At 51.0% G+C, this 18557-nt stretch overlaps 1 protein-coding gene and 1 pseudogene across 7 annotated transcripts in view; one reads left to right on the forward strand and one right to left on the reverse strand.

Moving 5' to 3' along the window:
- The window catches only part of LOC106587750 (TP53-binding protein 1), a 42664-nt gene extending 42211 nt beyond the window's left edge, over positions 1-453 (forward strand). For all 6 annotated transcript variants that reach the window (XM_082969649.1, XM_082969651.1, XM_045708993.2 and 3 more), the window contains one exon: positions 1-453. In XM_082969649.1, the coding sequence (XP_082825775.1) occupies positions 1-197 (197 nt within the window). In that variant the 3' untranslated portion in view covers positions 198-453.
- The window catches only part of LOC106587819 (gamma-tubulin complex component 4-like), a 27867-nt pseudogene continuing 9752 nt past the window's right edge, over positions 443-18557 (reverse strand). The window contains exons 13-18 of the transcript XR_014382847.1: positions 18180-18324; positions 16740-16917; positions 16039-16173; positions 15578-15694; positions 15343-15442; positions 443-796 (exon numbers count right to left, since the gene is read on the reverse strand). The product of XR_014382847.1 is annotated as a gamma-tubulin complex component 4-like (transcript). The remainder of the gene's footprint in view (positions 797-15342; positions 15443-15577; positions 15695-16038; positions 16174-16739; positions 16918-18179; positions 18325-18557) is intronic.

The following is an 18557-nucleotide window of genomic DNA, read 5'->3' on the forward strand; positions in this document are numbered from 1 at the left end:
ACATTCCTGTGGGCAAGTTTGATGTGGTGGTCACAGACCGCACCTGTCCGCCACTGGTTCTGAAGAGTGTGACATCACAGCAAGTACCCATGGTGTCGCCCGAGTGGCTAATCCACAGTCTGATCTGTGGGGAGCGCCTGGGATACCATAGCAACCCCCAATATCGTCATGACTACACATCCCCACCCTCATCCTAATCCGAGCCTCCCTTCGCACAAAGGTTTATTGTAGGTAGAAGATGCCCTTATCCTCAAGTCTGGGATCAGTTTCCCAACTCGCAATCATAACCATTGAGGGATGATATCTGACCCTGTGTCATTGTTTAGGAGCAACTTGTACCTACATACACACTGTCAACCACGTTAAATGTATTGTATCAGTTCTATTGCATGCTACTGTATATAGTTTTAACCTGTCTGTTTTTATGGAATAATAAACTGACTTTCATTTTAATGATGGTTTATTTGTCTGTTTCTTCATGAAAAGGCATACACATTAATGATACAGTATTTACAATATATACAATAGGGTAAGTAACAGAGCTTGTATCAGCCTGTTCTCAAATCGGTTTGTGCTGTATAGCCAACTCATACAGAGCTGGGACCAGGCCAGAGGAACCATACTCTCTTCGTTTCAATGAATATTCTGTATCAAAGATGTTTCAGGACAATGGGGTTATGCAACAACATACTGATTTTCAAGTCCTTCCATCCAACTTGAAGATAAATGGTCTGGAATGCTTGTTACTCAAGACCTCATCTGGAAATCATCCTCCATTTTCTCTCCCAATCAGAAACTGCAAATGAAGGCAAAATACAGGTATCAGTTTTGAGGGGTGTGTAGGGTTAAGTTCCCCCTAGACGCTGATCTTGGGTCAGTTTTGCATTTTCCCCACCAGAGCCGGGCAGCCCGATACCCTCACTATGCAAGTTGCGTAGGGCCCCGCCTTCCCCTCGTGTCAATGTTTACAACTTCGATGAGAGGATGAAGTGGAACCATCCTTCTGGTCACGAAAGGAGAAAACACCATGAGTGAATTGCGGGATCAGCAATCAGGTAAACTTGTGTGCTCTCCTCCAAGTTTCATGTCAGCAAATAACAGTAACGTTAAGTTGATGTGCATCTCTCTCTGTCTGTCTTGCTAACCTTGCTGGGCAGTGCATCTCCTGGTCTGTCTATTGCTTGCCAGCCACTTCCAGGGCTGTGTTCTGTGACTTTGTGCCTGACAAATGTGAGAGTGAAATACAACGGGCAACAGTGTTTTATAAACTGCAGCTCAGAAAAGATAATCGCGTGCACGAAATGAAACTTGTGTTTTCCAGCAGCAACCTCTGTAACAGCCAGTCCAGACAATATATGGGCGTGATGGCACTCGTCATAGGCGCACATCATTTTAAAACAAGACAATGATTATCTAGTCTCTCAGTCAAGGTTTAGTTACAACTCTGGACTAATGCAAGATGGAAAGCAATAGATTGACATTGACTATTGATGTATATATTGGAATTTAAAAGTTGATTATCTAGGCATACTGGGCAATATGGATGCACATCTCTCAGTAATAACCAAGTATTCAGCCAAGCCATAGTATTTTATATTTAAAAAAATGTATAAAAAGGGAATCCGGTTTGAATGGGCCTGATGCAGCTGATAAAATTAATAATAGTATTGTTATCTATAATTTACAGGTGCTATGCTTAAGTTTGTCAGTAGAGGAGATGCTGGATCATCAGCCTGGACGAGCACAGACTCAGTTGATCCACATCCAGCCTCAGCCAGAATTAACACAGACCCAGTACAGCCGTCTTCAGCAAATACTGACCCAGTACAGCCGTCCTCAGCAAGTACTAACACAGACCCAGTACAGCCGTCTTCAGCAAATACTGACCCAGTACAGCCGTCCTCAGCAAGTACTAACACAGACCCAGTATAGCCGTCCTCAGCAAGTACTAACACAGACCCAGTACAGCCGTCCTCAGCAAGTACTAACACAGACCCAGTATAGCCGTCCTCAGCAAGTACTAACACAGACCCAGTACAGCCGTCCTCAGCAAGTACTAACACAGACCCAGTACAGCCGTCCTCAGCAAGTACTAACACAGACCCAGTACAGCCGTCCTCAGCAAATACTAACACAGACCCAGTACAGCCGTCCTCAGCAAATACTAACACAGACCCAGTACAGCCGTCTTCAGCAAATACTAACACAGACCCAGTACAGCCGTCTTCAGCAAATACTAACACAGACCCAGTACAGCCGTCCTCAGCAAGTACTAACACAGACCCAGTACAGCCGTCTCAGCAAGTACTAACACAGACCCAGTACAGCCGTCTCAGCAATACTAACACAGACCCAGTACAGCCGTCTCAGCAAGTACTAACACAGACCCAGTACAGCAGTCTAGAGCAAATACTAACACAGACCCAGTACAGCCGTCTTCAGCAAATACTAACACAGACCCAGTACAGCCGTCTTCAGCAAATACTAACACAGACCCAGTACAGCCGTCTTCAGCAAGTACTAACACAGACCCAGTACAGCCGTCCTCAGCAAGTACTAACACAGACCCAGTACAGCCGTCCTCAGCAAGTACTAACACAGACCCAGTACAGCCGTCCTCAGCAAGTACTAACACAGACCCAGTACAGCCGTCCTCAGCAAGTACTAACACAGACCCAGTACAGCCGTCCTCAGCAAGTACTAACACAGACCCAGTACAGCCGTCCTCAGTAAATACTAACACAGACCCAGTACAGCCGTCCTCAGCAAATACTAACACAGACCCAGTACAGCCGTCTTCAGCAAATACTAACACAGACCCAGTACAGCCGTCTTCAGCAAATACTAACACAGACCCAGTACAGCCGTCCTCAGCAAGTACTAACACAGACCCAGTACAGCCGTCTTCAGCAAGTACTAACACAGACCCAGTACAGCCGTCCTCAGTAAGTACTAACACAGACCCAGTACAGCCGTCCTCAGCAAGTACTAACACAGACCCAGTACAGCCGTCCTCAGCAAGTACTAACACAGACCCAGTACAGCCGTCCTCAGCAAGTACTAACACAGACCCAGTACAGCCGTCCTCAGCAAATACTAACACAGACCCAGTACAGCCGTCCTCAGCAAATACTAACACAGACCCAGTACAGCCGTCTTCAGCAAGTACTAACACAGACCCAGTACAGCCGTCCTCAGCAAGTACTAACACAGACCCAGTACAGCCGTCCTCAGCAAGTACTAACACAGACCCAGTACAGCCGTCTTCAGCAAGTACTAACACAGACCCAGTACAGCCGTCCTCAGCAAGTACTAACACAGACCCAGTACAGCCGTCCTCAGCAAGTACTAACACAGACCCAGTACAGCCGTCTTCAGCAAATACTAACACAGAGCCAGTACAGCCGTCTTCAGCAAGTACTAACACAGACCCAGTACAGCCGTCCTCAGCAAGTACTAACACAGACCCAGTACAGCCGTCCTCAGCAAGTACTAACACAGACCCAGTACAGCCGTCCTCAGCAAGTACTAACACAGACCCAGTACAGCCGTCCTCAGCAAGTACTAACACAGACCCAGTACAGCCGTCCTCAGCAAATACTAACACAGACCCAGTACAGCCGTCCTCAGCAAATACTAACACAGACCCAGTACAGCCGTCTTCAGCAAATACTAACACAGACCCAGTACAGCCGTCTTCAGCAAGTACTAACACAGACCCAGTACAGCCGTCCTCAGCAAATACTAACACAGACCCAGTACAGCCGTCCTCAGCAAATACTAACACAGACCCAGTACAGCCGTCTTCAGCAAATACTAACACAGACCCAGTACAGCCGTCTTCAGCAAGTACTAACACAGACCCAGTACAGCCGTCCTCAGCAAATACTAACACAGACCCAGTACAGCCGTCTTCAGCAAGTACTAACACAGACCCAGTACAGCCGTCTTCAGCAAATACTAACACAGACCCAGTACAGCCGTCTTCAGCAAATACTAACACAGACCCAGTACAGCCGTCCTCAGTAAGTACTAACACAGACCCAGTACAGCCGTCCTCAGCAAATACTAACACAGACCCAGTACAGCCGTCTTCAGCAAGTACTAACACAGACCCAGTACAGCAGTCTTCAGCAAATACTAACACAGACCCAGTACAGCCGTCTTCAGCAAATACTAACACAGACCCAGTACAGCCGTCCTCAGCAAGTACTAACACAGACCCAGTACAGCCGTCCTCAGCAAATACTAACACAGACCCAGTACAGCCGTCTTCAGCAAGTACTAACACAGACCCAGTACAGCAGTCTTCAGCAAATACTAACACAGACCCAGTACAGCCGTCTTCAGCAAATACTAACACAGACCCAGTACAGCCGTCCTCAGCAAATACTAACACAGACCCAGTACAGCCGTCCTCAGCAAGTACTAACACAGACCCAGTACAGCCGTCCTCAGTAAGTACTAACACAGACCCAGTACAGCCGTCTTCAGCAAATACTAACACAGACCCAGTACAGCCGTCTTCAGCAAGTACTAACACAGACCCAGTACAGCCGTCTTCAGCAAGTACTAACACAGACCCAGTACAGCCGTCTTCAGCAAATACTAACACAGACCCAGTACAGCCGTCTTCAGCAAGTACTAACACAGACCCAGGTGAAGTACAGGCAGCCTCAGCCAGTTCTAGCACATCCAGAGGTGTACAAGCAGCTCAGACCCTAATAGAACAGTTGCTGCTCCACCAAATGACCCAGCAGATTGGCCTCCAGTCTAACAGACTCTATGAGGACTGAGTTAGTGCACTGAGGTCCATTCAAACCTGGACTGGATTTTTCTTACCCTAAAGACAAGTCTAGAAGAGGTTTCCATTCAGGCTTATTACAGAGACAGCTGTCAAATGGGGAAAAGATTACCAGGAGCTGGCTAAATGGGGAAAAGATTACCAGGAGCTGGCTAAATGGGTTAAAGATGACCAGGAGCTGGCTAAATGGGGAAAAGATGACCAGGAGCTGGCTAAATGGGGAAAAGATGACCAGGAGCTGGCTAAATGGGGAAAAGATTACCAGGAGCTGGCTAAATGGGGAAAAGATTACCAGGAGCTGGCTAAATGGGGAAAAGATTACCAGGAGCTGGCTAAATGGGGAAAAGATTACCAGGAGCTGTCAAATGGGGAAAAGATTACCAGGAGCTGGCTAAATGGGGAAAAGATTACCAGGAGCTGGCTAAATGGGGAAAAGATTACCAGGAGCTGGCTAAATGGGGAAAAGATTACCAGGAGCTGGCTAAATGGGGAAAAGATTACCAGGAGCTGGCTAAATGGGGAAAAGATTACCAGGAGCTGGCTAAATGGGTTAAAGATTACCAGGAGCTAGCTAAATGGGTTAAAGATTACCAGGAGCTGGCTAAATGGGTTAAAGATTACCAGGAGCTGGCTAAATGGGGAAAAGATTACCAGGAGCTGGCTAAATGGGGAAAAGATTACCAGGAGCTGGCTAAATGGGGAAAAGATTACCAGGAGCTGGCTTTCATAATCAAAAACAACGCTGTGCATTGTTTTTGCTGTAAGCTCTTTTTTAGTAAAGACTACAAAATAATAAAGGAAGGTGTGAATGACTGGTCAAATATCAACACCATTCTGAAACACCATGAGGGTAGTGCTGAACACACAAACAACATGATTAAGTGGAGAGAACTTGATCTGCGCCTAAGTCGGGGACAGACTCTTGACCAGATAAAAATGACAATTTGAGGCTGAAAGAAAGATGGCGTGATGTCCTTACACATTTAATAAGTATCACCCAGTCTCTGGCTGAAAGAAACCTAGCATTCAGGGGTTCATCAGACAAACTCTTCCAACCAGATAAAGAGTTATTGATTAAATTAATAAGTATCACCCAGTCTCTGGCTGAAAGAAACCTAGCATTCAGGGGTTCATCAGACAAACTCTTCCAACCAGATAAAGGAAACTTCCTAAAAGAGGTTGAATTACTGGCAAAATTTGACCCCGTTAAGGAAAATCATCTCAGGCACCAAGGAGTAAAGCTAGTCGTGTTCATCCCATGTGGAGCACATACTCTAAACATTTGGGCATGTGCAAAACATCTTCACCTTATTTTCAGCTGGCACACAAAGATGGAGTGTTTTGAAGAAACACGTGAACATAACCGAGTGACAAGATGTGAAAGTAGGCTCCAAAGTGTTCATGCAATCAGGTATCAGGCTTCTGAGGTTTGGGAGGCATTACTGGAAGCCAGACAGATGATCAACGATCCTGCGGCCAAAGTGGAGGCGCGAGCACTTGCAGAGGAAGTTGGATCCTACCGCTTGTTGATTTGCTGTATCGTATGGTGTGAGATACTGACAATGACAAACAAGGTGAACAAGCTCCTCCAATACGCCTCAATGCAGTTGGATATCGCAGTGAATTTAATCTCAAATGCAAAGGCCTCCCTCACGACATACCGGGAAACTGGATTCTCTGAGGCCCAGACAACAGCGAAAAGCATTTGTGTAGAAATGAATGTGGAGGCTGTTCTGAAAGAGAAGAGACAGAAACAGCAAGAGGCATTTCAGCTATGATGCTCCTGATGAACCAGTGACTGATGCACTGAAAAACCTTGTAGTCAACTACTTCAACATTGTGGTCGACTCTGCTGTGACATCCATGGATGAGAGATTTGAAACACTCAACCAGGTGAAAACCAAATATGGAGTGCTGCTGAACTTCAGCACTGCCTCTCAGATGTCCAGTGAATCTTTAAAGGCTCAGTGCATGGAAGTTGAAAACACTCTAACCGTCAGAGATGACTGACATCAGTGGAGTGGATCTGGCACACGAGATTCATCTGATCTGCCATCAGATGACTACCTTTGAGCTGCTTTCCTTTCTAAGTGAGAACAACCTGGAGGAACTCTATCCTAACCTTTGGATAGCCCTAAGAATTGCAGTCACCCTACCAGTAACATCGGCAGAGAGGAGCTTTTCAAAATAAAAGCTCATCAAAAGCTACCTGAGGTCTTCCATGTCACAGGAACGTTTGGGTGGTCTGGCCATCATGAGCATTAATCATGACGTGGGGAAACACGTCCTATGATGACATCATTGATGACTGTGCCTCAAGAATGTGCAGAAGAGGAATATTTTGATGGTAAGATTTTAATTCAAATGTTTGGACACTTAGTAACATTAAGATTTTATGGCAGAAGTGCATTTGTGTAAATTACTGCTTACATAACTATGTGACATACTTTCTCAATTTCTTCCAGACAGTCCAGATAGACTGGTGCCCATGCTGATGCTGAAAATGCCCAGGCTGTAGAGGGAACCAAAGTTAATCACACAGATGGATAGGTTTTATATGACTATTTTGAGACATATAGCTGCAGCCATAGTCTATAGGCTTATGTTTACATTGTATAGACAAAGCTAATTGTATAATATTGTGAGGACTGGACTCATTACCAGGCAGCAGAGCCAAAGCTCACTGTTATATTTCATTATTTTCTACAATTTCTTATTTATGTTAATGTTCAATTCTCTTAAGATTCTATAGAAAATAAATTCATTAAATATTGTTTTTTATGCATCATTCTGTTCTGTCTAGGTGTACTTATTCTTAGACTGACAGATGGAGCAAACTGTTTTAAAGGGGGGAGGATTGTAGTGGGAGCACTGGGGTGTCAGGTGTCACTGTGTAACAATGGCAAATGGTTTACAGGTCAGGTAGGAGGGGCCCTTAGCAGAAAGTTGCTTAGGGCCCCAGGGAGGGCAGGACCGGCTCGATTCCCCAAGATTGGTTAAGGTTAGGATTGGTAGAGGGGGAGCTGATCTGCATTGAGGGGTGCACCTCAACCTGAAAGCCTCTTTTGAAGGGAGCATGTAGTGTCATGTGAAGAAAATAGCACAACGCTCTCAGATATTTAGTGCAGCAACATGTCAATCAATGTAGTTCTTAATCAGATCCCTACCTGCCCAGGGTGTAATGTAGTGTCATGTCAGGTCCCTACCTACCCAGGGTGTAGTGTCATGTCAGGTCCCTACCTGCCCAGGGTGTAGTGTAGTGTCATGCCTGGTCCCTACCTGCCCAGGGTGTAGTGTAGTGTCTGGTCCCTACCTGCCCAGGGTGTAGTGTAGTGTCATGTCAGGTCCCTACCTGCCCAGGGTGTAGTGTAGTGTCATGTCAGGTCCCTACCTGCCCAGGGTGTAGTGTAGTGTCATGTCAGGTCCCTACCTGCCCAGGGTGTAGTGTAGTGTCATGTCAGGTCCCTACCTGCCCAGGGTGTAGTGTAGTGTCATGTCAGGTCACTACCTGCCCAGGGTGTAGTGTAGTGTAGTGTCATGTCAGGTCACTACCTGCCCAGGGTGTAGTGTAGTGTAGTGTCATGTCAGGTCACTACCTGCCCAGGGTGTAGTGTAGTGTAGTGTCATGTCAGGTCACTACCTGCCCAGGGTGTAGTGTAGTGTAGTGTCATGTCAGGTCACTACCTGCCCAGGGTGTAGTGTAGTGTAGTGTCATGTCTGGTCCCTACCTGCCCAGGGTGTAGTGTAGTGTCATGTCAGGTCCCTACCTGCCCAGGGTGTAGTGTAGTGTCATGTCAGGTCCCTACCTGCCCAGGGTGTAGTGTAGTGTCATGTCAGGTCCCTACCTGCCCAGGGTGTAGTGTAGTGTAGTGTCATGTCAGGTCCCTACCTGCCCAGGGTGTAGTGTAGAGTCATGTCAGGTCCCTACCTGCCCAGGGTGTAGTGTAGAGTCATGTCAGGTCCCTACCTGCCCAGGGTGTAGTGTAGTCTCATGTCAGGTCCCTACCTGCCCAGGGTGTAGTGTAGTGTCATGTCTGGTCCCTACCTGCCCAGGGTGTAGTGTAGTGTCATGTCAGGTCCCTACCTGCCCAGGGTGTAGTGTCATGTCAGGTCCCTACCTGCCCAGGGTGTAGTGTAGTGTCATGTCAGGTCCCTACCTGCCCAGGGTGTAGTGTAGTGTCATGTCTGGTCCCTACCTGCCCAGGGTGTAGTGTAGTGTCATGTCTGGTCCCTACCTACCCAGGGTGTAGTGTAGTGTCATATCTGGTCCCTACCTGCCCAGGGTGTAGTGTAGTGTCATGTCTGGTCCCTACCTGCCCAGGGTGTAGTGTAGTGTCATGTCAGGTCCCTACCTGCCCAGGGTGTAGTGTAGTGTCATGTCAGGTCCCTACCTGCCCAGGGTGTAGTGTAGTGTCATGTCAGGTCCCTACCTGCCCAGGGTGTAGTGTAGTGTCATGTCAGGTCCCTACCTGCCCAGGGTGTAGTGTAGTGTCATCTCAGGTCCCTACCTGCCCAGGGTGCAGTGTCATGTCAGGTCCCTACCTGCCCAGGGTGCAGTGTCATGTCAGGTCCCTACCTGCCCAGGGTGTAGTGTCATGTCAGGTCCCTACCTGCCCAGGGTGTAGTGTAGTGTCATGTCAGGTCCCTACCTTCCCAGGGTGTAGTGTCATGTCAGGTCCCTACCTGCCCAGGGTGTAGTGTAGTGTCATGTCAGGTCCCTACCTGCCCAGGGTGTAGTGTAGTGTCATGTCAGGTCCCTACCTGCCCAGGGTGTAGTGTAGTGTCATGTCTGGTCCCTACCTGCCCAGGGTGTAGTGTAGTATCATGTCAGGTCCCTACCTGCCCAGGGTGTAGTGTAGTGTCATGTCAGGTCCCTACCTGCCCAGGGTGTAGTGTAGAGTCATGTCAGGCCCCTACCTGCCCAGGGTGTAGTGTAGTGTCATGTCAGGTCCCTACCTGCCCATGGTGTAGTGTAGTGTCATGTCAGGTCCCTACCTGCCCAGGGTGTAGTGTCATGTCAGGTCCCTACCTGCTCAGGGTGTAGTGTCATGTCAGGTCCCTACCTGCCCAGGGTGTAGTGTAGTGTCAGGTCCCTACCTGCCCAGGGTGTAGTGTAGTGTCATGTCAGGTCCCTACCTGCCCAGGGTGTAGTGTAGTGTCATGTCAGGTCCCTACCTGCCCAGGGTGTAGTGTAGTGTCATGTCAGGTCCCTACCTGCCCAGGGTGTAGTGTAGTGTAGTGTCTGGTCCCTACCTGCCCAGGGTGTAGTGTAGTGTCATGTCTGGTCCCTACCTGCCCAGGGTGTAGTGTCATGTCAGGTCCTTACCTGCCCAGGGTGTAGTGTCATGTCAGGTCCCTACCTACCCAGGGTGTAGTGTAGTGTCGTGTCTGGTCCCTACCTTCCCAGGGTGTAGTGTCATGTCATGTCAGGTCCCTACCTGCCCAGGGTGTAGTGTCATGTCAGGTCCCTACCTACCCAGGGTGTAGTGTAGTGTCGTGTCTGGTCCCTACCTGCCCAGGGTGTAGTGTCATGTCATGTCAGGTCCCTACCTGCCCAGGGTGTAGTGTAGTGTCATGTCAGGTCCCTACCTGCCCAGGGTGTAGTGTAGTGTCATGTCTGGTCCCTACCTGCCCAGGGTGTAGTGTAGTATCATGTCAGGTCCCTACCTGCCCAGGGTGTAGTGTAGTGTCATGTCAGGTCCCTACCTGCCCAGGGTGTAGTGTAGTGTCATGTCAGGTCCCTACCTGCCCAGGGTGTAGTGTAGTGTCATGTCAGGTCCCTACCTACCCAGGGTGCAGTGTCATGTCTGGTCCCTACCTACCCAGGGTGCAGTGTCTGGTCCCTACCTACCCAGGGTGCAGTGTCTGGTCCCTACCTACCCAGGGTGCAGTGTCTGGTCCCTACCTACCCAGGGTGCAGTGTCTGGTCCCTACCTACCCAGGGTGCAGTGTCTGGTCCCTACCTACCCAGGGTGCAGTGTCTGGTCCCTACCTACCCAGGGTGCAGTGTCTGTTCCCTACCTACCCAGGGTGCAGTGTCAGGTCCCTACCTGTCCAGGGTGCAGTGTCTGGTCCCTACCTGTCCAGGGTGTAGTGTAGTGTCATGTCAGGTCCCTACCTGCCCAGGGTGTAGTGTAGTGTCATGTCAGGTCCCTACCTGCCCAGGGTGTAGTGTCATGTCAGGTCCCTACCTACCCAGGGTGTAGTGTAGTGTCATGTCAGGTCCCTACCTACCCAGGGTGTAGTGTAGTGTCATGTCTGGTCCCTACCTGCCTAGGGTGTAGTGTAGTGTCATGTCAGGTCCCTACCTGCCCAGGGTGTAGTGTAGTGTCATGTCAGGTCCCTACCTGCCCAGGGTGTAGTGTAGTGTCATGTCAGGTCCCTACCTGCCCAGGGTGTAGTGTAGTGTCATGTCAGGTCCCTACCTGCCCAGGGTGTAATGTAGTGTCATGTCAGGTCCCTACCTGCCCAGGGTGTAGTGTAGTGTCATGTCAGGTCCCTACCTGCCCAGGGTGTAGTGTAGTGTCATGTCAGGTCCCTACCTGCCCAGGGTGTAGTGTAGTCTCATGTCAGGTCCCTACCTGCCCAGGGTGTAGTGTCATGTCAGGTCCCTACCTGCCCAGGGTGTAGTGTAGTGTCATGTCAGGTCCCTACCTGCCCAGGGCGTAGTGTAGTGTCATGTCTGGTCCCTACCTGCCCAGGGTGTAGTGTCATGTCATGTCAGGTCCCTACCTACCCAGGGTGCAGTGTCATGTCTGGTCCCTACCTACCCAGGGTGCAGTGTCTGGTCCCTACCTACCCAGGGTGCAGTGTCTGGTCCCTACCTACCCAGGGTGCAGTGTCTGGTCCCTACCTACCCAGGGTGCAGTGTCAGGTCCCTACCTACCCAGGGTGCAGTGTCTGGTCCCTACCTACCCAGGGTGCAGTGTCTGGTCCCTACCTGTCCAGGGTGCAGTGTCTGGTCCCTACCTGTCCAGGGTGCAGTGTCTGGTCCCTACCTGTCCAGGGTGCAGTGTCAGGTCCCTACCTGTCCAGGGTGCAGTGTCAGGTCCCTACCTGTCCAGGGTGCAGTGTCATGTCAGGTCCCTACCTGCCCAGGGCGTAGTGTCATGACAGGTCCCTACCTACCCAGGGTGCAGTGTCTGGTCCCTACCTACCCAGGGTGCAGTGTCTGGTCCCTACCAACCCAGGGTGCAGTGTCTGGTCCCTACCTACCCAGGGTGCAGTGTCTGGTCCCTACCTACCCAGGGTGCAGTGTCTGGTCCCTACCTACCCAGGGTGCAGTGTCTGGTCCCTACCTACCCAGGGTGCAGTGTCTGGTCCCTACCTACCCAGGGTGCAGTGTCTGGTCCCTACCTACCCAGGGTGCAGTGTCTGTTCCCTACCTACCCAGGGTGCAGTGTCTGTTCCCTACCTACCCAGGGTGCAGTGTCAGGTCCCTACCTGTCCAGGGTGCAGTGTCTGGTCCCTACCTACCCAGGGTGCAGTGTCTGGTCCCTACCTACCCAGGGTGCAGTGTCTGGTCCCTACCTGTCCAGGGTGCAGTGTCATGTCAGGTCCCTACCTGTCCAGGGTGTAGTGTAGTGTCATGTCAGGTCCCTACCTGCCCAGGGTGTAGTGTAGTGTAGTGTAGTGTCATGTCAGGTCCCTACCTGCCCAGGGTGTAGTGTAGTGTCATGTCAGGTCCCTACCTGCCCAGGGTGTAGTGTAGTGTCATGTCAGGTCCCTACCTGCCCAGGGTGTAGTGTAGTGTCATGTCAGGTCCCTACCTGCCCAGGGTGTAATGTAGTGTCATGTCAGGTCCCTACCTGCCCAGGGTGTAGTGTAGTGTCATGTCAGGTCCCTACCTGCCCAGGGTGTAGTGTAGTCTCATGTCAGGTCCCTACCTGCCCAGGGTGTAGTGTAGTGTAGTGTCATGTCAGGTCCCTACCTGCCCAGGGTGTAGTGTAGTGTCATGTCAAGTCCCTACCTGCCCAGGGTGTAGTGTAGTGTCATGTCAGGTCCCTACCTGCCCAGGGCGTAGTGTAGTGTCATGTCAGGTCCCTACCTGCCCAGGGTGTAGTGTCATGTCAGGTCCCTACCTGCCCAGGGTGTAGTGTAGTGTCATGTCAGGTCCCTACCTGCCCAGGGCGTAGTGTAGTGTCATGTCTGGTCCCTACCTGCCCAGGGTGTAGTGTCATGTCATGTCAGGTCCCTACCTACCCAGGGTGCAGTGTCATGTCTGGTCCCTACCTACCCAGGGTGCAGTGTCTGGTCCCTACCTACCCAGGGTGCAGTGTCTGGTCCCTACCTACCCAGGGTGCAGTGTCTGGTCCCTACCTACCCAGGGTGCAGTGTCAGGTCCCTACCTACCCAGGGTGCAGTGTCTGGTCCCTACCTACCCAGGGTGCAGTGTCTGGTCCCTACCTGTCCAGGGTGCAGTGTCTGGTCCCTACCTGTCCAGGGTGCAGTGTCTGGTCCCTACCTGTCCAGGGTGCAGTGTCAGGTCCCTACCTGTCCAGGGTGCAGTGTCAGGTCCCTACCTGTCCAGGGTGCAGTGTCATGTCAGGTCCCTACCTGCCCAGGGCGTAGTGTCATGACAGGTCCCTACCTACCCAGGGTGCAGTGTCTGGTCCCTACCTACCCAGGGTGCAGTGTCTGGTCCCTACCAACCCAGGGTGCAGTGTCTGGTCCCTACCTACCCAGGGTGCAGTGTCTGGTCCCTACCTACCCAGGGTGCAGTGTCTGGTCCCTACCTACCCAGGGTGCAGTGTCTGGTCCCTACCTACCCAGGGTGCAGTGTCTGGTCCCTACCTACCCAGGGTGCAGTGTCTGGTCCCTACCTACCCAGGGTGCAGTGTCTGTTCCCTACCTACCCAGGGTGCAGTGTCTGTTCCCTACCTACCCAGGGTGCAGTGTCAGGTCCCTACCTGTCCAGGGTGCAGTGTCTGGTCCCTACCTACCCAGGGTGCAGTGTCTGGTCCCTACCTACCCAGGGTGCAGTGTCTGGTCCCTACCTGTCCAGGGTGCAGTGTCATGTCAGGTCCCTACCTGTCCAGGGTGTAGTGTAGTGTCATGTCAGGTCCCTACCTGCCCAGGGTGTAGTGTAGTGTAGTGTAGTGTCATGTCAGGTCCCTACCTGCCCAGGGTGTAGTGTAGTGTCATGTCAGGTCCCTACCTGCCCAGGGTGTAGTGTAGTGTCATGTCAGGTCCCTACCTGCCCAGGGTGTAGTGTAGTGTCATGTCAGGTCCCTACCTGCCCAGGGTGTAATGTAGTGTCATGTCAGGTCCCTACCTGCCCAGGGTGTAGTGTAGTGTCATGTCAGGTCCCTACCTGCCCAGGGTGTAGTGTAGTCTCATGTCAGGTCCCTACCTGCCCAGGGTGTAGTGTAGTGTAGTGTCATGTCAGGTCCCTACCTGCCCAGGGTGTAGTGTAGTGTCATGTCAAGTCCCTACCTGCCCAGGGTGTAGTGTAGTGTCATGTCAGGTCCCTACCTGCCCAGGGCGTAGTGTAGTGTCATGTCAGGTCCCTACCTGCCCAGGGTGTAGTGTCATGTCAGGTCCCTACCTGCCCAGGGTGTAGTGTAGTGTCATGTCAGGTCCCTACCTGCCCAGGGCGTAGTGTAGTGTCATGTCTGGTCCCTACCTGCCCAGGGTGTAGTGTCATGTCATGTCTGGTCCCTACCTACCCAGGGTGCAGTGTCTGGTCCCTACCTACCCAGGGTGCAGTGTCTGGTCCCTACCTACCCAGGGTGCAGTGTCTGGTCCCTACCTACCCAGGGTGCAGTGTCTGGTCCCTACCTACCCAAGGTGCAGTGTCTGGTCCCTACCTACCCAGGGTGCAGTGTCTGGTCCCTACCTACCCAGGGTGCAGTGTCTGGTCCCTACCTGTCCAGGGTGCAGTGTCTGGGCCCTACCTGTCCAGGGTGCAGTGTCTGGTCCCTACTTGTCCAGGGTGCAGTGTCAGGTCCCTACCTGTCCAGGGTGCGTGTCATGTCAGGTCCCTACCTGTCCAGGGTGCAGTGTCTGGTCCCTACCTGTCCAGGGTGCAGTGTCTGGTCCCTACCTGTCCAGGGTGCAGTGTCTGGTCCCTACCTGTCCAGGGTGCAGTGTCAGGTCCCTACCTGTCCAGGGTGCAGTGTCAGGTCCCTACCTGTCCAGGGTGCAGTGTCTGGTCCCTACCTACCCAGGGTGCAGTGTCAGGTCCCTACCTACCCAGGGTGCAGTGTCTGGTCCCTACCTGTCCAGGGTGCAGTGTCAGGTCCCTACCTGTCCAGGGTGCAGTGTCAGGTCCCTACCTGTCCAGGGTGCAGTGTCAGGTCCCTACCTGTCCAGGGTGCAGTGTCTGGTCCCTACCTACCCAGGGTGCAGTGTCAAGTCCCTACCTGTCCAGGGTGTAGTGTCAGGTCCCTACCTACCCAGGGTGCAGTGTCTGGTCCCTACCTACCCAGGGTGCAGTGTCTGGTCCCTACCTGTCCAGGGTGTAGTGTCAGGTCCCTACCTGTCCAGGGTGCAGTGTCAAGTCCCTACCTGTCCAGGGTGTAGTGTCAGGTCCCTACCTGTCCAGGGTGCAGCCAGGTCAGCCAGGTCAGAGTTGATCTGGTGGTTTCTGACGCCTGACAGGATCTTGAAGAGCAGGAAGGACTGACGACTGAAACCCTGAAATTACAGATGAAGTACTTCATTGTTTGCATTGGCCATTTAGCTAGCACCAACGATTACAAGCAATTACTATAATATAAGCGTGACAATGGGTGAAAGGTTATTGTTAGCCGTTCTAGCAGACAGCCTTACCTTGACCAAGATGTCCAGTTGGGCTGTTCCTCTCTCATCCAGCGGAGCCACGTTCTGGCTGACCAATGAGCAGAAGTTATGACACAGCTCCAGGATCTCATTCAGACAGTGGAACACCTGGGGTAGGAGAGAAGACATTGGACGAAATTCAAAAATGAATGGGAAACTATAGCTAAGTGGTCATTCAAGGCTGAATCCTAATTTGATAGTGTTGTTCATCTCCAACTGACAACAATGCATGATTAGCACACAACGCGCAATAACACCTTCAAGGTTGTCTTCATTTCAGTCGCATTGCGCCATTGGGTCAGGTAAGTGGTTACCTTGTCAGGAACCATATCAAAGTGACATGGCAATCTGATCATCTGCATAACGTGACTGCAATAAAGAAGATGTTGAAGTGGCCTTAAATTACTGCAACATTGTATTCATGTCAAATGCTAATAAATTGAGACGCTAACCGGCTTGAGCAGGATGAAGGACTGTGCTAGCAGATTGCTAAGGAAGTGGTCGTGGGCCAGCCGGATGCTCTCAAAGTCTCTGGTGGAGTTGATCTGCTGCAGCAGCTGAGAGAACTGAGACTCCAGCACGTCCACCTGAGGGAGGAGGAGGAGAGAGAGGAGCAGCACAGCCATGTTACAAATATGGCACCAACAACAAGGTCATTCATAGCCTGGTCCTAGAAATAGATGTGTTGTCTTGCCAACTCCTATGACCACCTTTGAGCTGGCTATACAGATATGGGACCGGTTTAACAAAAAGAGGGCCTGAGCAGCAAAAACAAATGTGCTTTGTAGTTGTAGAACAAAGAAAGGAATGCTTGTTTGCATGAATATGGCCATGGTAAACTGAGTGTGGTGCATTGAGCCTCTGAAATGCCCTCCCCAAGCTGAATATGAACAGGTAAAAACACTATACAGTCTTGTCTTTACTACGACTCTATTCTTCCAAACAGACCAGATGTACTGTACAGTACTTAGTCTTTAGATGTACAGATGACACGGGGTTGTGTTTCCGTGTGGCTCAGTTGGTAGAGCATGGCACTTGGAAAGGCAGGGTTGTAGGTTTGATTCCCACGGGGGACCAGTATGAAAACGTATGAACTCACTACTGTAACAGTGTCTGCTAAATGACAGATGTCATTTCCTGTAGATATAATCACCTGTAGGTAGTACTGCAGATTGTCCACCAGGAAAGCCATGTGGTTGCGTAGCCTCCACTTCACAGCGTCTGTCTGGTTGGATTTGAGGTGTTTCCTCTGCATCTGTAGAGCCCAGCAGTGCTGCAGCTCAGACTGCACCCGCCGTACACTCAGCAGGTAACGAAATATCACATTATACCTGGGGGACGGGACACGGTCGTGGATATCACATTATACCTGGGGGACGGGACACGGTCGTGGATATCACATTATACCTGGGGGACGGGACACGGTCGTGGATATCACATTATACCTGGGGGACGGGACACGGTCGTGGATATCACATTATACCTGGGGGACGGGACACGGTCGTGGATATCACATTATACCTGGGGGACGGGACACGGTCGTGGATATCACATTATACCTGGGGGACGGGACACGGTCGTGGATATCACATTATACCTGGGGGACGGGACACGGTCGTGGATATCACATTATACCTGGGGGACGGGACACGGTCGTGGATATCACATTATACCTGGGGGACGGGACACGGTCGTTATGCCATGGACTCATCCTACATCTGCCATCAGTATGACGCAACAGGAACCAGGCTTCGTCGGACCAGGTAATGTTTTTCCACTCCTCAGTTGTCCAGGGTTGGGGATGGCGCGCCCACTGGAGCCACTTCTTCTTGTTTATAGCTGATAGGAGTGGAACCCAGTGTGGTCGTCTGCTGCAATAACCATCCGTGACAAAGATCGGCGAGTTGTGCGTTCCGAGAAGCCGTACTGCAGACCACTGTTGTACTGCGCCGTTATTTGCCTGTTTGTGGCCCAACTGTTAGATTGCATGATTCTTAGCATTCTCCTTCAACCTCTCTCATCAACGAGCGGTTTTTTCCCACAGGACTGCCGCTGACTGGATGTTTTGTGTTTGTCGCACCATTCTCTGTAAACCCTAGACACTGTTATGCCTGAAAATCCCATTCTGAGATACTGGATCCGGCGCACCTGGCACCAACGATCATACCATGCTCAAAGTGCCTATTCTAACGTTCAATCCAACAGTAACTGAATGCCTCAATGCCTGTCTGCCTGCTTTATATAGCAAGCCACAGCCACGTGACTCACTGTCTGTAGGAAAGATCAATTTTTGTGAACGGGTGTGTACCTAATAAACGGGGAGTGTAATGTTAAAATATTCCATTGTCTGTTTGCACAAACATTTGCTAATGGATATCACTTCATGTTAAAAGGTAGAGTCAGCAATGCATAAAGTAAAAAGCAATATCGTGTCGATTTCCACAACTACCAAGAGCATTTAAGCACGAGGCTAAACTTCTCCACTGTTACGGGTCCTGCAGCGATCACATTGGGCCCTGGTCAAAAGTAGTGCACTACATAGGGAATAAGGGACCATTTGGGAGGCAGGCGTTGCCTGCTGTACAATACTCACTTCTCCAGAACGGCAGGGGTGAAGAGGATGTGCAGGGGCCACTGGACCTTGTAGGCCAAGCCCAGAGCAGCCCAGCCCGTAGGGGGCACCTCCCTGGGGGAGGACTCCTGTGGGGGAGTGGCCCCTTCCCTGGTCCCTGTGGCATCTGAGAACACAATCATACCGTTAGCCACAGGATGGCTCTACACCAGAGTATGTCAGCAGAGTTGAGCGGTTTGAAATCTCACTCATCGCTCACAGAACAGTCTTTGTTAACCACCCTGCCGCCAACATCCTTTCAACTGCTCTGCTAAAATGTAAAAATTAAAACGCTCACAGGAACAAACAAATAAGACTGCTGCTCCAAATTCACTCCATTCATTTTTTGGTTAAAAAGAA

Source organism: Salmo salar, chromosome 26 (genome assembly GCF_965601325.2).
Source record: "Salmo salar chromosome 26, fSalSal1, whole genome shotgun sequence".
Classification (NCBI taxonomy): domain Eukaryota; kingdom Metazoa; phylum Chordata; class Actinopteri; order Salmoniformes; family Salmonidae; genus Salmo; species Salmo salar.